Source organism: Onychomys torridus, chromosome 2 (genome assembly GCF_903995425.1).
Source record: "Onychomys torridus chromosome 2, mOncTor1.1, whole genome shotgun sequence".
Lineage (NCBI taxonomy): Eukaryota > Metazoa > Chordata > Mammalia > Rodentia > Cricetidae > Onychomys > Onychomys torridus.
In genome coordinates, this window is record NC_050444.1 from 128158973 (window position 1) to 128178096 (window position 19124).

The 19124-nt window shown below is 43.5% G+C and overlaps 1 protein-coding gene across 3 annotated transcripts in view; it reads left to right on the forward strand.

Moving 5' to 3' along the window:
* The window catches only part of LOC118577112 (BEN domain-containing protein 5), a 1024598-nt gene that overhangs the window by 886700 nt on the left and 118774 nt on the right, over window positions 1-19124 (forward strand). For all 3 annotated transcript variants that reach the window (XM_036177158.1, XM_036177154.1, XM_036177155.1), the window contains one exon: window positions 10974-11063. In XM_036177158.1, coding sequence (XP_036033051.1) covers window positions 10974-11063 — 90 coding nt within the window. The remainder of the gene's footprint in view (window positions 1-10973; window positions 11064-19124) is intronic.

Consider the following 19124-nt stretch of genomic DNA (forward strand, 5'->3'; position numbering starts at 1 on the left):
TCTGAAGCAGCTGCAGCAACACAGCTATTCTGATATAGGGACATTTTGACACAGCTGAGAAAACAAAATATTGGACTGTTGGCTTTTAAAAAAATCATTACCAAGTAATATGCCAAGGAGACAGTTCAGGCCAGCTCTTCTTGTCCCAGCAGGACCTTCCCCCATTTCTCCTGGCACAGGGGCTCAGAAGGGAGAGGAGAAAGATGGGGACCAGGGTTCCTCTAGGGCAGTAGGTCAAGGTGGGGAGTGCAGGAGGCTGGGACATCAAGGGATTGGCAAGATGAAGGACAGTGACATCAGACACGCAGTGGGTATGAGAGTCTGTTTCAAACAGTACCGGGTAATTTTCAAAAACAATTTTACATTTCAATGTAGTCATTTCAAAACTCTCACATCAAAATAACCATGTCAAAATGCCCTTCTCTGTCTCAGACAAAGGAAATGAATGCCAGGAAAAGCACGAGCAAGATGACAGCTTCTGCCCCACAGACTCAGAGCCACCAAAGGAGGATGGGGGATGGGGAGGGGGCAGCAAATGACTATTCTTCTGCCAGGGATTGCTGCAATAGGGATTGGAGAGAAGTGAAGTTGGGGGTAGGGCTCAGTGATCGATGACATGAGGGTGACATTTCCAGACTGGGAGTGTCTGGGAGCCCAAGAAATGCATGACAACAGCCAGGGTTCATTGAGGGTTTTAACATGTGATAAGCATGGTTATTTGTAGTGTTTTAGCTTATTTACTACTCACAACACACCATACAATGTATATTACTATTATCTCAACTTACTGAAGGAGAGATCGAGATGCCCAGAAGGAATTTTTCCTCCAGTATAGCGGAAATGATTGAGCTACATTGGATATCAGATATGGCTACACTAAAGGTTTGCTTATTTCCCACCTCCAACCATACATCTGTCCCTTTAGAGTTAACCAAGAGCCTGGGGCCAGGGAAGAACCCAGGCTATAACACACACAGGACCTTCTAGGGGCTGGTTCCTTTGTCTTACACATCTGCTAGCTGTGTATCTTCTAGTGACTTGCTCTCTCCAACCACATGGTCCCATCCTTGGTCCTGTCCCTCTCCAGATCATGCCACTCAACAACCTTTGGCTATATTCCATATTAATATGGAGTCAGCATGCACACACGATGGCTGCTGTTTCCCGTCTGGGTTCATGGCACCTAAAAAGGCCAAATCCCAGTTATAAAGCTAATGTTCTTACTGAACCACAAAGAACAGGTAAGAAAAGAGAAAGAAGTGTGATTGGGAGGTGGCCAGGAGACTATTGCACGGGGGAAGAGAGAAACCTGGTTAGCCCCTGGGTTATGGTAAACAAGGCCCTCCCAAGATTGCCTGGACAGCCAGAACATCATCTTGGGAAGATACTGCAGGAGTCAGAAGAGTCCCACAAGCTGTTACAGTGACTTCCACATGGGGAGGGGACTAGGTGGTGTCAGGAGCAGGGGCAACAGAAATATGTCCCAGTGAGCAGAACAATACTCTCGACCTAAAAGTCATGGGCACAAGGGGCTGGATTTTAACCAGTATTCTCACTTCTATGTATTCCAGACTTTTTGCCTTTCTGGCCAATGCCATTCATTTTCTCTTTCTCTTTCTTGGCCCACAGTCTGTTCAGCCTGTGCAAAGTAGGGTTGGTTCATTTTCTCAGAGCCCAGAACAATTCAGTTTCCCTGGCTCCTCTGAAGATGTTGTGTTGAGAGGGAAAAAAATTATACTCTTTAATAGAAATACTTTTCCTTCATTAAATGAAATCTCCAAAGCCCAGTAGCATTTTTCGTGCTTATATAAAGATGCCAGTGGGGATTTGAGATCGAAAGTAGTATTTTTATACAAGTCAATGAAGATCTCAATAGGACAGAAAGAACACTTTTCAAATCTAAATTCCTCCAGCATCAGGCAGGCAGATTTGCTCCAGCAGGGATCGTGGCACTTCTTGCCCTGTTCTAAACTCCTCAAGCACTGGAACACACACATATATTGCTTCTCTGCTTGGGGAAATTATATTAATAGTGTCTTTCCAAGGCTGTAAACCATTACACTTGAATTTCTTCTGCTTGCACTTCCGTTCTCATAACTTTTGATAAAAAGTCAGGTATTTGTACAAGCTTGAGTCAGAAGCAGATACATGTGTATGCTTGCACACATGGGGTCCAGAATGTTGTCTCTTTTTATGTAGCATAGTGGGAGAATGGACTTCTCTCTGTCAGGGTATCAGAAAATGGATCTGCAAAGATGGATGGAATGAGTGGAGTCTAATTGCAATGCTGGGCTTGGGAGATGGCTCTGTGGAGACAGTGTTTCCTCTGCAAGTGTGAGGAATCACCTTTGAATCTGCAGAAGCCATGTAAAAGCTGTACCCTATGAGTCTACATGCTTAGAGGTTGACACAAGAGGTTCCCTGAGAGAGCTTGCTAGGTAGACAAGCTTTTGCTTCAGGGAGAGACCCTGCCTCATTAAATAAAGTGTAGAGGAATAGAGGAAGAAAACTACCATCAACCTCTGGCCTAGGCACATCCCCCAACACACACACAAGCATTATACACACAAGCATACCCACCACCCCACAGGTGCACGCACACACACACACATTCCTATACACATGTGAGAATGGATAAAGGCATGCCACATACATATACATAGAAAAAAACTATAACACTAACTCTTGCAACCTAGGCAATGTACATAGCCTCACAATATAGTTCTCAGGAGCCCAGGGAGACTTGGACCATGGTTGGTATAAAGCACTTGACAATATAGCACTGCTCAAAACCTGTTGTTTTCATTTACTTCTCACCTGACTGTCGTTGTCATTAGTTACTGCGGTTCATTGTCAACACAGAGCATCCCCAGCTCCAAAGTTAAGGACTTAAAATGACAATTGTCTTGTATGGTGCTGAGAATCTGCACTCTGACCATTTCTGCCCCTTGCTGTCTGGACCTAAAGCAGTGTGACTCTTCCTTAACAGATGGAATCAGCTGAATGAAGGCACTAGGAGGGGTTGACTGGATCTTCATAGCAAGCTAAACACTTGCATGCTGCCAGGCCCTGGAAGGGGAAGAAACCTGTAAGGCCAAGTCAGTGTGGCCCTCAGAGAGTAAAAGCATGAGGAAGGACTGATGGATGTTCTCTGACCAAAGCTTGCTTTGGTCACCAGGTGAACCCAGGCTCTGGAGTCTGGTGAGTCTGGCCCTTTCTTGACTTTCTGTTTAAGGGAAGGGAGCTCTCGTATCTCTTGCAAGGCTGATGGCAGTGATGCCCAGCAGCTAACAAGTTCTTAGTTATGGCATCTATTCCTAAAATTCCAAAAGAATTCATTCCCTCCCGTGCCACAGAGCACTCAAGTAGCTGTTCCATCCTCCCACATTGCTGAGAAAGCAAGAGAGGGCTCTTATTGTGATTAACAGGCAGGCTGAACTCTCGCCTTTCACTGTGGAAAAAATCCATTACTAAGAAGTCATTTGTCAAAGCCAACTGTTTAGCTGCTTTAATTTACATATTTATCAAGTTTGATTAGAACGCATTGTCTTCTCCTTTCATCCTAGCTTTCACCTCCCCTGGCCCTCTTTTCCTGGGGAAACTGTTTTTGTTGCCCTTGTTGCTAAAGGGCACAGAGTGTGATTCAATTTGCATTTGCTAATAAGCCTGCAACTGGTTCTGACCAGGAATTCCCTGGGGTCTAGCATGGTGGCTCCCAAAAGCTGCGCACTGGGTGCTAACTGACAACTCACTCAACCAAAAGACAGGGCCGGTTCTATGACCAGTCTAGGCATACTTATCAAGTGTGTACTGTGTATGAGTGCTGGGCATGTGTGCATGTGCACTGAAGAAAACAGACAAAGTCATGTCATGTCATGGATTGCCTAGTGACTCCAGTCTTTTACCTGTATGTCAAGCAGCTGGAGCAAGTAATCTGTCAGGCACCAGGTTTGAACACTTTACCAGGCATAAGATTCTGTATATAAACCTGTTGGATCATTTTATTTCATTCTTACAAGGTCCCTATGACATCAAGACCAATAGTATCCTCATGTTTCAGGTCAGGAAATAAAAGATCCCAGGGTTCAAGGTCATATAAATGCACACAGCCAGACTTGAACTGAGCTCCCCTGTTCTCCAGTACAGGTTCATGACCCCCAAAGCTAGGCTTGAATATCTTTATCCCATCTTTGAGCTCATGGATGGCAGGGACAGTCTCTGATGCCTTTCTAAGTTCTCAAGGACCAACTCAAGGTCTGGCATGTGGTCAGCATCAGAGAATGCATGCTAAATTTAACAGCAAAAGCAGATCATTGGCCCTTGGCTTTCCTGTCTTTAGGGTCTCAGCTCTGTCCTGATCTCTCCAGCCACCTTGGTAAAAGGCTGTCATAACTCATGCTGTGTGTATTTTCCAGGTCCTAGATCTCCAGAGTACTGGTGGCTGACAGCTCACAGCTGAGACTCTCCTTGGAACAAGCACTCAACCTCCACCAAAATTCTGCCCCCGCCATGTTGAGCTCTCTTACCTCCTCAATTAGGAAGGGCTCTCCAGCCCAGAGCTCCCAATGCTTCAATTAAAGTCATTGCTGAGTCTGTTCAATCTGTGCAGTCCATATAATGTCACTTGTATGTATATGTTCTTAGGGCTGACCATTTAGTATCAGATAACCAATTGATGTGCTCTTCCTTGGGGAAGACTATTTCTCCTTGAATAGTGTATTCGTGGAAGAGATTGGTTCTTGACCAGGCCCTATTTTGCATTCAAGGAAACATGGAACATTCAGTGATGTCTGGGGATATTTTTTCATTCTCACAGGTTGGGAAGAGGAGAGGGTATGGATGGATGCTGCTAACAGCTCAGCTCAGTGCCTCATAGCAGAGTTAGCTAGTTAAGGATGGCTGTGTTGCTGAGGAGCCCCATCCTGTATCTGTCACTCAATGCTATAGGCAAAGTCACATAAAAAGGGACATGAAGCCACTTATTCAGACTATCTTGTGACCTAGGTATCACTCCCATTTTACACTTGGGAGAACTAAGGTTCATAAGAGGTAATTTACCCAAGGCCTCAAAGCACAGGGAAGCCCGGCTTTCCATTTGACCCAGGTATGATGTCTTGCCCAGTCTCATTATCCAGTTTCCTCCTCCTGCTGGCAGCTGCTGGAGTATCTTGAATCACATGGAGTCTCATGCTTACCCAAATCTATTTACTGGCTTGCCACTTCGTCCAGGAAAGCTGGATGCTTGCCTCCTACACCTACACTTTCTCATAGAATTATATATAAAAAATTCTGCACCTTGATAATGTCCTTACTGTGACTCTTTGCCCTTGTTCCATTTTCACTGCCACCAACAGTGATATTTTCACATTACCTTCAGCCTGACATGTTTTGTGCTGATAAAAATCAGATAAAATACAACATTAACTATTAACACCAAAGAAGACAGAGCAAGGTCCCTGGTGAACTTGAGTTTCCTCTTTCCCCTCTCAGCAGGTGCACCCAAACTGAGTCTTGAAGGCTGAGTAGGAGGAACCCAGACAGATGAGAAAGAGGCTGGCATTCAAGGCAGGGAAGAAAACATGTGCCCAGAGTGGATGTTTGAGAGAGCATGTCATGTCTGGGAGACTGCCAGGGGCTGAGGTGATGGACAGGAAGGAGTGTGGCTATTATGTGCCAGGCTAAAGAAGCTGGGCTTTTGCTGAGGCCAATAGGAAGTTGCTGAAAAGTCTTTAAAGGAAGTGGCATGCTTCTGTGGGCATTCTAGAAGATCCAAATTGATGTCAGGGTAGAGGATGGACAGGCAAGGCTTATGCTAGCACATCTTAAAACAACAAACATTCATTCTCTCTTGTTTTTTGTGGGTCAACAATGTGGGAAAATTTAGTGGGTCTTTCTGGCTGGGGGTCTCTCCTGAGATTACAGGGAAGTTTTAGTCAAGGGTATAGTCATTTGAGACTAAAAGATCCTTCAGACGTAAGTTCTTCTTGGTTGTTCTCACCATGTGGTCCTTTCTATGGTCTACTTGAGTGTCTTCATGACATGACAGCTGGTTTCCACAGAAGTGAAATTCAAAACTAAGGAAGCATACCCAAGACCATAGTCCTTTTATAGCCCAATTGGAAAAATATTGTATCATTCCTTTACAATTTTCCGATTTTAGGAGCAACTGCCTAAGCCTACCACACACAGAAGCTAATATCCACCTCTTGAACTTGGAGATTAACAAAGAATTGATGGGATGTGGGCATGGTGGTACACATCTGCAACCCAGTATTTGAGAGGCAGGGGCAGGAGAACATGGAGTTTGAGACCATTGGACTACACAGAGAGTTCCAAGCCAGCATTGGTCTACACTGTAAGACTATCTTGAAAAAGCTGAAACAGCAACAAACCAATGGTCATAATAATGAAATCAACCCAATAACCCTATATGATCTTCAAGAGTCAACCTGACACAGTGGTTAAGAACATAAATGAAGATTCCTAAACATTTAGGTTTAATACTGGCTTCTACATTTTCAAGTTTAGTTGGGACATTTAATGTTTCTAGATCTCAATTTCCTACTCTATAAGACAGAGACAAAACTATAAAATAATAGGAAGATGCTCCATTGGGTGACTGTGATAATTAAATATGATCAGGCATGTAAAATATTGACACAGAATAGATACCCAATAAGTATTACCTGGTTGCTGTAATAGAAGTGTGAAATTGTCCTTCATAAGGTAGCATAGAGATTAAGAACACAGTTGTTTTTTTTTTTTTTTTTTTTTTTCCCTGAGTTGGCCTTACCACTTAGTCATTAGCTGTAAGAACAAGTCTAAGCCACTAAATCTGTTTTGGCCTTACTTTTCTCTAAAATGAAAATAAATAATAGCTAGTAACTGGTCACCAATAGGTGTTCAATAAATTTTTTATGAATAAAAGTTTGAGGGTGATACAGGACTGCAGTGACAAGACATGCCTCCCTTCCCTATCTCTCTCCCTTTCCCTCTCCCTTTCCCCCATCTCACACACACACACACACACACACACACACAAACCCACACACAGTGTGTGTGTATGTGTGAGTGTTTGTCCATGTGTGCATGTGTGCACACTCATACACATGGGGTAGGGATGCTGTGCCAAACATGTGTTGTTGTGTCCTTTAGTTCTCTGGTTTCGCCATGACCTGTGGGTTGTTCTTGGTTTCATTGTTTGCAGTCTGTTCCCCTGAGCTTTGCTCAACACACATCCTTCTTCATCCTTGCTGCCTCAACCAAGAATATGTTTAATTGTCTTTGCACTAAAGTGTCTGGGGATTTGGTGACAGGAGTGGGTGGGGACAGCCCCATGTCACACCGCCTCAGAGCTGCTACATTACCTTAAATTGATTTTGCAAATGAAAGCTAAAAGCTAAGCAAAGGCAAACCATCCATTTTGCCTAAAGATGATTATAATGCTCTTTTATGGCCTCCTAAATGACAAAGCAATTTGTTACCTGCCTGCATCAACATTTGCTTATATTAGTGCCAGAGAGGCTTGATTTTTATTAGCCCCATGTTATCATTTTATGAAGTCACAGGGGCTCAGTAAAATTAGTGTGCAAATAGAATGCCCATTTTGCCTTTCCCTGTGGTCAGCAGAAACGTAGAATGCAATTGAGTTGATACCGGGTCAGGGGAGGCATCCATAAAGTCAGCCTTCACTGAGGGCCTCGGTAATGTTATTCATTATTTCTGAACTGCTGGGAGACATGGGGTCAGTTTTAGGTATCATTTTTAAAAAAGCGTTTGGGGGTGGGGATTAATTTTTTTAAGTAAAAAGGAAATATAAATACTAAGACAGTAGTTCAATTTTCATCGGCAATAAAGAATAAAACCAGTCTCTTGTGTACATTGCAGATGGAATTGCAGCAGATGTAGGATTGTATAATGTTAGTGGATCCACAAGGCAGACAGGGTTGAGAAAGGGACTCAGGCTTGGAGCTAGGGCTGGAGTGCTGGCAGCGTGACCTTGGCTAGATCCATTCCTTCTGTGGGTATCAGACCTCTCACCTGTAAGATGGCATGAACACACCCAGTCTCATAAGACCACCATGAAGATTTAAATGGAATAGCAGGTGCCTGAACTTATTTATGAGAAAATATCTATAAAGTGTTTTTATTTATTAATTTAGCAACCAGTTCCTCGGTACCCATTCCAAACAAGCTCCTGAGGAAGACATTTACCAGTAGACATCATTTTCTCCCTGCAGTAGCTTATATTCTGTCCAAGAAATGTACAAGTGCTTAACTCTTCTGAGACTATAAATATGTTTTCTCCCCTCAAAGGTATCCATCATAAAGCTGTGCACTATGCTTGCTGGTCACCCCACTGGACTGAAAAAGCCACACACCTTTAGGAAAAATATTTATATTACTTAATTACTTACTTACTTAATTAAATAATTTGAGACAGGGTCTCTCTATGTAGCTCTGATTGTCCTGAACTCACTGTGCAGACCAGGCTGAATTTGAACTCACAGAGATCCACCTGCCTCTGCCTCCTGAATGCTGGCATTAAAAGTGTGTGCCACAACACCCAATCTTAGGACAACAGAATTAAATTTGCTTTTAATTTTACTCTTTTTTATGTGTATGGGTGGTTTGCCTGCATGTATGTCTGTGCACATGTGTGTGCAGTGCCTTCAGGATTCTGCAGAGGGCGTGAGATCCTCTAGAACTGGAATTACAACTAGTTGTGTGCCACCCTGTGGGTACTAGGAACCAAACCCAGATGCCCTAGAAGAGCACCCAGTGCTCTTCACTCATGATCTATCTCTCTACCTCAAGAGTTAATATTTTTATCTCTTGTGTCTGACATTGGTGTGTCTGTTGTGATGATGAACTACATTCAAAATGACCTTTACCACCATTTTAAGAGAATACCTGTTACTTATTTCTGTGCCTTCTCCCTCCAGATCATCCTCTTAATATAGATAGGGCTCATTTAATCATTTTTTTCTCCATTTCTTCCTAAATTTCCTCAGTTTGTTGTTCTGTTGTGTGCCACTCAACCCTTCCTCCAATGGCTGAGTAACCCTTCTGCATTCATTTTAGGAATGCTATTCTTACCTATTATTTATAAGAACATATATACATATGTATGTATATAGATTATCTTTACATAATGGCTGAACTTTATTATACAGGCCAGATTTCTGTAACAGCAGAATCTGATTCAGGTCCTATTTTCCTACGTTTCTATATATCTAATAATTTTTATTATATGCTGAATATTACAAAATATATACATTGTTGAGTATCTGGATTTTATTATCTTTCCTTCAAAAGAGTTGGGCCGTTAAGTTTCTTTTCCGAATTTGATTCTTTTCTGATGATTTTAGAGCCCTGTTAGGATCTTTCTGGAGTATTTTAGCCCTACCTGTAAGACACACCCCTTTTTAGTTCTCATTCTTTCTATTCTATCAAAAAAGATTTATTCTTTGCAATCAGCAGTTCATATTTTGCCTTACTACTTCATGGAAGCTAGGAGGCAAAGCAAAGAGAGTTGGGATATGGGGCCCTAGCCTTCAAAGGCACATCTTCAAAGACTCAATATTCCTCCACTAGGCCTTGCCTGCTAAAGGGTCTACAATCTTCCAGTGGTGGCACAGGTCTTGAAATAAGTCCTCAACACACTCTAAACCCACACTATAGCTTGAAGTTCCACTCTATTTATGCACAGAGTTAGAGGGCTCCTTATAGATTTCTGGAACTTTTTTTCTCTACTGGAATTCAGGAATCCTCTCCACAACTGCTGCCTGCTAACCTTGAATCTCAGTGAGACTTCCATAGTGTGCTTAGGATATTGCACCCTGCTCTTCACTGTGTAATGGACCATCAGAAAAAGACAGGGCAACCATGGGGCACGCCTTATTGTCCCTTTTTCTCATGGGTAATCTGGTACTGGCCCTTGTCTCTTATACAGCATCTAAAAGTAATTGTTTATTATATTTTATTTGGTTTTACAGATTTGTTTGTTTGCATTTTCTTTTCTTTTTCCCAATGCTAGGAGTCAAACCCAGACCCTTATATGTACTAGACCAGGTTTCTACCATGAAGCTACCACTGAAGACTAAGTTTTCTAGATGTTTAATGTAAAAGGACCTGTTCCCTATTACTTTATCACCACCAAAACAAAAGCCTGAATTCTAATCTCATTTGCAGCACCTATTAAATGTATGAACTTGAACAGTTATGTAATTTCAATGAACTTGAATTTTTGCCTCTATAAGAGGCATGTTGCTACATGTTGCTCTAAAAATTGTGAATACAGGTATATAAAATATATCTGTCACAAAAGGGGTTAATGAAGTAATGGATGCTACTTTTACTATTATAAAAAGCTACCTTTTTATTCCATAATTTACTAGATGTTTGCTAGTACCATGTGGTATGTAGCCTTGTTTTGTTATCACAACCAAATTAAATAGGTATTATTCTCCTCATTTATAGTTCAGAACACTGAAACTCAGAAAGATGTACAACTGCCTATGGGCACAGTCAGTGGCTTTGGGATTCAACCTCAGCTTCCTCAGATGGTTGTAAATATTACGTATAATATTCTAAGTTACACCAATAAAAGGGAATGTAGTCATTTAATATTAAATAGAGGTATGATTAGTCAACAATGGCTGATCCTTAATGATTTTTTTTTGTTTGTTTTTTTGAGACAAGGTTTCTCTGTGTAGATTTGTGCCTTTCCTGGAACTCGCTTTGGAGACCAGGCTAGCCTCGAACTCACAGAGATCCGCCTGGCTCTGCCTCCCGAGTGCTGGGATTAAAGGCATGCGCCACCACCACCCAGCTATGATTCTAACCCAATGATTAAAAGAGAAATAAAAATAAAGCATTCATCTAGCATCTTCCTTAGCTGTCTCCTTTCCACATACCCATTTCTAGTCTCAGCTTGCTTTCCAGGGTGACCTCCCATTTGTTTCTTACAGAAAATCTCCGAGAAGGGACAGAAAAGAAGGTGATATTCATCACAGGACGGGTCCACCCAGGGGAAACACCATCTTCATTTGTGTGCCAAGGTAAGCTCAGGATCTCATGGGTGCCCTGTGCCTGCTAGATATGTATGTGGGTAGAAGGGTTATGGATTGGAAATATTGACTAGTAACTCACTTAATTCAATCATTTACTTAACAACTTTTAAAATACCTACTATGAGCAAGGAAGTGCACTTGGCCTGAGATAACCAAAGCTAATATAATTTCTCTACTTTAGTGTATTTCTTTATTTAGTGTAATTTAGAGTAATTGCATTTATATTTATTGTCAAATACCTCATTTATATAAGTGAATTAAGCAGCTATCATCACGAACATAGATAAATTCAATAAAGAAGATATAAATAGCACAGAGTGTCCAGGTACTCAGCAGTTTAAGAACAGTTAACCCACTCTTTTCCAGTTGCAGACATTAGCCACTCCCTTCCAATTCTTTGATCCAATCTCCTTCTCTCCCTCCGTTCCACTGACCATGGCCTTGATTTTTGTGTTCTGTCATTTTCATATTTAAGTTTAACTGTATTTGTAAACATCCTTAAACAATGTATGTTTTAGTTTTTCCTGTTCTTGCACTTTGCACCAATATCATCGTTCTAAATGCACCGAGGCTTGCTTTCCACTTGGTATCCATGTGGGTGAGTAGTGCTCCAGTTTGCATGCTTTCCCTCACCGTATATAGACCATGTCTGTCTGTAACTCAAATTACTTACCCATTCTCCTGAAGATGATCAATTAAGTTGTTTACAATTTATTTCTTCAAAACAATGATATTCCAAACATTTTTCACTGTAATGTGTATATGACCTGTGTGTACATGTAAATTCTTTCCTAGGGTGAACGACATGGAGATACAATTGTTGGGTCATAAGCTATGTATATTCTCAGCTTTATTAGGTCCCCCAAATTTTTCTAAGGAATATTCAACTTTATGGTGCCACCAGCCACATGTGAGTTCTTACTGTCTCACATTCTTGCTGATATTTTATTTTTTCATCAAAGCACTGGGGATTCAACCCAAGACCTCATACATGCTAGACAAACACTCTACCACCTAGTTATAACTCTAGTCCTTTAAAAGAAAGTTTTAGTTTGAGAAAGGACCTCTTTAAGTTGCCTGGCTTGGCCTTGAACTCACTATTTAGCCTAATCAGTTCTCCAAATTGCAATCCTTTAGGCTCAGCATAGGGAGTAGCTATGATTATAGGCATGTGCCACCATGCCCAGCTTCATTTGTACCTATCATGAAAAATAGTATGATATTGTACATATACCAAATACTATTCCAGGAATTTATGTATTTTAGTTATAGTTTATTTTAATTATATTAATCTTCTATGTCACAGAAACTAATATTAGCTATGTTTTGACATATGAGAAAAACTGAAATTTGAAGAAATAATTTGTCTCATTTCAGTCTCAAGATGACCATGTGCTAAGAGGGGCTTGAGAGAGCTTCTGAAGGTCATACAGCTCAAGGGCAGTGTGATGCAGTACAAGTATATGGAGATTTGGAATCAGACAATGCTGAGGTCAAATATTGGCTAGACTACATCCTTGCAGCATCACATCAATTCCCTCAAATGTAAAATGAGGCTAACAGAACTATCCAGGAAGGCATTAGGAAGCTGGCAGGAGATAAATGTAAACACAACACCTAGTCCTATGCCTAGCACATAGCAAGCTTTTGACAGATGCCACCTCCGTCCCCATGGGAACCTGAGAAGATGAAGTAGTAATCAACTTTGCAAACTCTCAAGCACTGTGCATATAAATAAGGGGTTTTATTTTCCTGGTCCCATTCTTCCCATGCTGTTTAGGCACAACTGTCTCCCTCTCTTTGTCAGCTGATGAGACCAAGTCTCAGGGAGAGCATGTGATAGGCACAGAGTCCAGCAGCTTGTCAGCTGCATGGCTGGGCCCCACTCACTACAGCTGGTTCCTTCACACTCTCATTTCTGGTCCCCAGCACTGTCCTTGCCATAACCTTTCCCAGGCTCTCCTGGGTCCACCTGCCCCTTTACTCGAAGCCATCTGTCAGTTACTAAACTTGGCAACAGCTCTGTTCTCCCAGCTGATTGAGTGTAACTGCTTTGCCCTTGTTTGCAAAAAGGCAGTAAGTCTTGGCATCTAGATCTTCATCTCTAGGAAGCCAAACCCCTGTGCTCACCACATCTGTAAGCAGTACAGAGGGTCAGCGTCCCATTTTACAGATGAGGATCTCGGGTGCTCCTGTTTCCTGAACAGTGATCTTGGATGGTGCTAACTTGACACACTCCATGCTGTCCTAGAGGCTTCCAGATACATGTTTGCTCCTTGGTAGAATTCCTGAATGCCTGCTCACTACTTTCTCAAGGTACGCTCCAGTCTCATGGTATGGCATCCACAGCCCACCATGATCTCACTCTTGCCAAGCTCTCTGATATTATCCTAATTACAACTCAGCCCCACACAGATTAATCTCAGAGGGGCAATCTTCTATCACCTAGTTCTTGTCCTTACTGCTCCTGACCTCTGCCTTGGAGGTCACTTCTTGACACTTTGCAATGTTTCCTGTCTTCTAAAGTTTATTTTAAGTGTCCCATCATAGACCTCTATAACCCACACCCTTCAGTCCTCTGCTTTTTGCTTACATTGAAAATCTGAAGATTAGCATCATCAATAAAGACCTTTACTACTCTGATTTGTTATGTGATCTATGTACGTTTGTCCTTTCCATTCACGCATGATTATTTAAGGTTTAAGACTGGCTGTCCAGTGGACACTTTCCACATTTGTAAAACAGGCTTATTTTGTTCATTATCTGGGTCTGTTGTGAGGAACAAAGGCTGTGTTGGCTCTGCGTTGCTAAAACTGAATTTAGAAAGAGAAGGTCACACAGCCAGCAAGTAGTAGAGAGGGGACTTGAGCTTGAGTCTAGCCAGATCCCCAGTCTGTACCCTGTCCCACTCTGGGCTGAGAAATACTAGAAGCTCAATTTTATACCTGGGAGAACACAGAGTTCCAACTACCCCACTTGACTTGCACTTTCCAGGTAGGGATGTGGAGGCTCTGAGAAAGTAAGTCGGCTTGCTGAAAATGGAATCCACCTCCCTGTTTAGCTCCCCATCTTTCCCTACCTCAGCATCTGTCCTTTGAGACATATAGCAATTCATCTTTCCTTGAGGCAGCACAAGGCAGGCACCATTACCCACGCTTTTCTGCCTACTTTAGGTTTGTATTCTGTGGGGACAGCCTGAGTCAAGCCCCATAGGGCAAAACTGAAGATTTCTTTACAGTAGTTAGAGCCTCAGGCTTAGTCCCTTTTCCCCAGCTCCCCAGGCCCCCCACCCCAACCCCACTGTATGCGCTCTGGGAAACTACAGGTCTGAGGCCTGGGGGGTGGGGAATGGTGACCGAAATCCTCTGTTCTTCATTCACTGGCTCAGTGACCTTGAGCAGGAAACAGGCCTGGAAAGCCTGGTTGTCTCCATCTGGCTAGGACCATAGTTCTCACTGCGGAGCTGCTAGTGCACCTGCTTCTGGGAGTATAGAGGAGTTCTGTCATCACAGGTATCTGGAAGAGGTGGTGCTAAGGATGGCAGGATTTATTATTATTTTTTTTTTGAATACTGCTTGGTTGTGGAAAGCAGAATCTAGGCCACTCTTCCATCACCCCATTTCACTGTGGCCCCTATGAGACCAGACTAATCTCATTCTCTAGTTAGGACAATTTGGGAGAACAAAGGAGCTCCCATCCTGCTCCATGGCAAGGTATGTGAAGCCATAGTCTCTTAGTAGACAGGGGATTGGATCCCAGCACCTCCACTTTGTACACTGTGACTTTGGGAATGTCACAGAACCTCCCTGTACCACAGTTCCTTTATTGCAAAGAGAAACAACAGGAATTCTGCCTCCTGGGGTTGTTATAAAGCAGAAGGAGCTAAGAGCCACAGCCATGCAGAACAGTGTCTAGAACATAGTGATAAGGAAATGGCAGCCGTGGTGAGGTGGGAGGAAGCACAAAGGGGCCACTTTGCAGGCCCCAAACTCCCAGTGAAGCATTTCCTGCCTGGCTTTCCTGCCCCTCACTATAAACCTGCCCTCCGTGGCTCTGGTGCTCTGTGACCTGCTCTGCCTTGCTGCCTTGGGGAAGCCGCGAGCTGGGTCCTGAGAGTGAGGACCTGGAGTCTCCACTGCAAGTTGGAAATTTGACCAGAATCTAGAGCTTGGTCTCTGACCTCTGGGCAAAGGAGTGTCTCTCTGAAACTCCCCAAGGCTCTTGGTATTTTCTCAGTTCAAAATGAAATCTCCCTCTGAGGTGCACTCTGTCCTCTCCAGACCCTCTTGTTAAACTGATTAGCCCACCTTTATAGATTGCTTCTTCCAGGAAGGCATGCCTCACTCTGGAGGGCAGCAGGTATGGCTGAGGTTTGGAATTCAACAGGCCTGGTTTGAGGTGTAACAGTTCTACCTGCCCATTTGGATACCTTCAGCAAGGCTTTGGCTGTCTGTAGCCTCACCTCAAAAATGGTGTATTAATATCCTGTGTGAAGATCCCCCACAGTTTGGCAGCCACTATCCCTGTGTCCTGGAGAAGTAAATGGACACACTGAACCTTTCCAGGCAAGTTAATGGATAGATGGTCTCCTTCCCTGCCTGGATCCTGCTGCTTCCTGCCAAAGTGCCCTCCACCTAAGGACTAGTGTGTTTGTGTGTGTGTGTGTGTGTGTGTGTGTGTGTGTGGTGTGTAAATGAAGAACCGGTCCTCTCAGGGAGTCATTCCTCAGGATTACTTTGTCAGAAAGAAATGAGAAGGAAAGAGTTCTTGTACAATGCACATCTGTGTGTGGGTGCACAAGTGCATGCACATGTTGTTACACCACCATTTCATAGTCACCAATACCACCAGCCACCAAAGACCCAGCAGCACCTAAAATTTCCCACTATTTGTCCCTCCCCAACTCTGCTTTTATCCCCACATCTGTTCCTCCTTGTTTCTTCCTCCTCTCTGCCTATGGTCCAATCAGCCTCGCATCACAAGTGAAAAGGAGCTTTTCACTTTATATCTGTGAAATGGGCAGTGCCCAGCATGGAGGCAGAAGAATTAAATCCTGTGACCCCTGTGGTTCCATCATTTGAAGACACTGGGCTTGGCTGAGGGCAGTAAGGGTCTAACACCGTCAGGGGAGGCCTGGAGTGTCTACAGTTGTGTGTGTGGTAACCTGGGCCCAGCACATGCCTCTGCTGCCATGCTGTGGGTCTGGGCTCCTCTCATTCCAGAATGCCACCACCTCTGAGCAGAGAACAGAAACAATGAACCTCACCCAGAACTCTCAGGAGGGGAAATCATGCCCACAGATGCAAAACATTCTTTAAAATACATGTGAGCAGTCTTCTAATTCTTTCCATCTTGCCTGAACAGAAAAAAAACATTGCTTGGAGGCCAGCAGAACTAGGTCTAGATCCTATCTAGGCCCCCATAAGTGATGTCACACTCTGACTTTGTTTCCCTGCCTGTAAAATGGAGCCAGAAGCACTGCAAATCAGTCCAAATACTAAGTATGCAGTCGCTATTGAGGCTCTGACTTCAATCATTTCATATTCATCTTTTAAATACTATTGCTGTTCCAGGCACCAAGGCCCTGAGATATGATAGAAGCAAACAGATAAGTCTTCCTTTCCTGGAGCCTTCAAACTGAAGGAAGGCAGACACAGCACACACAAACCTTGATCCCTGAAACTCACAGGCTCAGCAAAGAAGGGCTTGCTTCTCCTATTTGTCCTTCACATTTCTCCTCCCTTCCCACCACCTATGAATAAATTATTGAAAGCCATGATTAAAACAACATGTGTACATGCTTACTCCATGTGCAAGACACTAGGTTTGTATCAACTCACAGGCTTTGTAGTACTCCTAGTAATGATCACTCTCTTGTTTTTAACTTCTGAGGAAACTGGGGAGTAGAGAGAGTAAGGCCACACAAAAAGTGAATGATTCCTAAGAAGGAAGAAAACCTGGAGACTACAGTTTCCAACTGTACGTTAAGCCCCGAAGTTAAGCCTGTAATGAAGAACTGTGTACTGCCAAGGAGGCCATCTTCTTTCTTGCCACTGAGACTTGGTGTAAGCATTCCTCTGCCTGGTTACCTTCTCGATACCTTTCATCTTGCTGGCCTTTTCCCCAAGACCCTTCCTCACCTCTGCCCCTACCAGCTTTGGTTGAGTTAATAGCGTTGTGTGGGTTCTAATGACTGTGCAGCTCTCATTAGGGCCTTGGCTAGTAAGTGTGCACTCACTGTCTTATTGTGCATGAGTCCACTGTAAGAACATTGTATTTGTCTTAGAATGCCCAGTTTGCAGGGTGAGTGGCTGTCAGTTCAACTAACCTCAGGCTTTGTCAAGGATGATCCATCAATAAGCATTTCTTCTCTCTCTTTCTTGAAAAATATTTAGTTTTATTAATTAAAATTCTATGTGCTTGTGTGTATCTGTGTGGGCATGTGCACATGAGTGAAGGTACCCATGGAAGCCAGGGGCATCAAATACCCCCTAGCTTTAGAATTGCAGGCAGGGTATGAGTCACCCAATGTGGGTGCTGGGAACCAAACTTGGCTCTTCTGCAAGAGCAATATGTGCCCTTAATGGCTGAGCCACCTCTCCAGCCCCATCAATAGCACTTCTTAAGCACCTGCTGTGGGCCCAGTCCTGAGCCAGGCATTCTAGAAGAAATAAGGACAATGAAGATAAGGTTTGATTGAATATAAGGTTGGTCTGGCAAAGCTCATCCTGGTCAACTGGAGATTGGCATCAGGCAGGAATCTCTGCACCTAACTTTGATCTTAGATCTTCAGCTACTTTCCCTCTCTTCCTCCCCTTTCTGTTGTCCTGTTCACTCCAGTCTTGAAGATACATGGTTAAAGAAAAGGACATGACAAAATCAGGCTATACCAAAGACTGGTGTCATGGGGGTTATTGGTGTCTCCCAGCAAGATGGAGGCTATTCCCACCTCTCTGAACAGATTAGGTATCATGCTTCCATTGTAATGAGAAAACTGGCCAGAGCAAGCTCTCAACACTTTCAGCCAATAATAAATCAAGATTCAAATATAAATCCCCAGGTCTTTCCTGCTTCCTGGATCCCTCTGCTCTCTCCATCCATGCAAATGCTTTTGACTATGCACAGGCATGGCATTGCCTCTTCAAGCTTGCCATCTAATAAGTTCCTTCTCACTATGCTTCACTTCCTGTTACCGTACCTTCCTGAGGTGGCTGGCCCTCTACCCAGAACTTCCTCAGCCCTTCTTTGCCTCATTAAACCTCTGGGCACCTTAGCTAAGTCCCTCTTCTATAAACCTTCCTACAAAGCCATAAACAGAGAGAGAGAGAGAGAGAGAGAGAGAGAGAGAGAGAGAGAGAGAGAGATCTAATGACTCTTTCTGCTCTTATAAGAAGACAAGTCAGGGGCTGGGAAGACAGGTTGGGCAATACATTGCTTGCCTTGCAATCACAAGGACCTGAGATTGACCCCTAGCGTGTGGGGAGGTGGGATGGGGATAGAAAGACGGGCAGGTGGGAAGAGTTCTTGTTCAGTTAACGCTGACTTCAAGCTAAGTGATAAGTCTAAAATTTACCCTCTCATTGCCCCAAATCCACCTGGGAAAGTGAGCTCTGGATAGCTATGGTCTGTCTGGCTTTGTTTTTCCTCATTCTTTTATTAGGTGCCTAATTGGCAGCCCAATTAATCTGCTCATCTGTGAAGGAGGTGAGCGCCTCCATTTCCAGAAGCCATTCTCTGAGGCAGCATGGCCCAGCCCTGAGTGCTGGCTGGCTCCTTGATGGAGAGCTGCCCAGGGAGCCAGGGTCAATTAGCGGGCAGATTAAGCAATTATTAGCCCCTAACAAGGGCGCCTGGCATCATTACCCTGCCTGTTTATTGGCAAACTGCAACTCTAATATGAGGACCAACAAATAAATTAGGGCATCTGGTCCACTGCCACGTCAGCCGAGAAGTAAATGATGTCCAACTGGCCCTGGGCTGTCCATGGATTCTCAGCCTGGCATAATGAAAAGCCCAAAATGTCCCTTGCTGGTCACAGCAGCTTTGGAA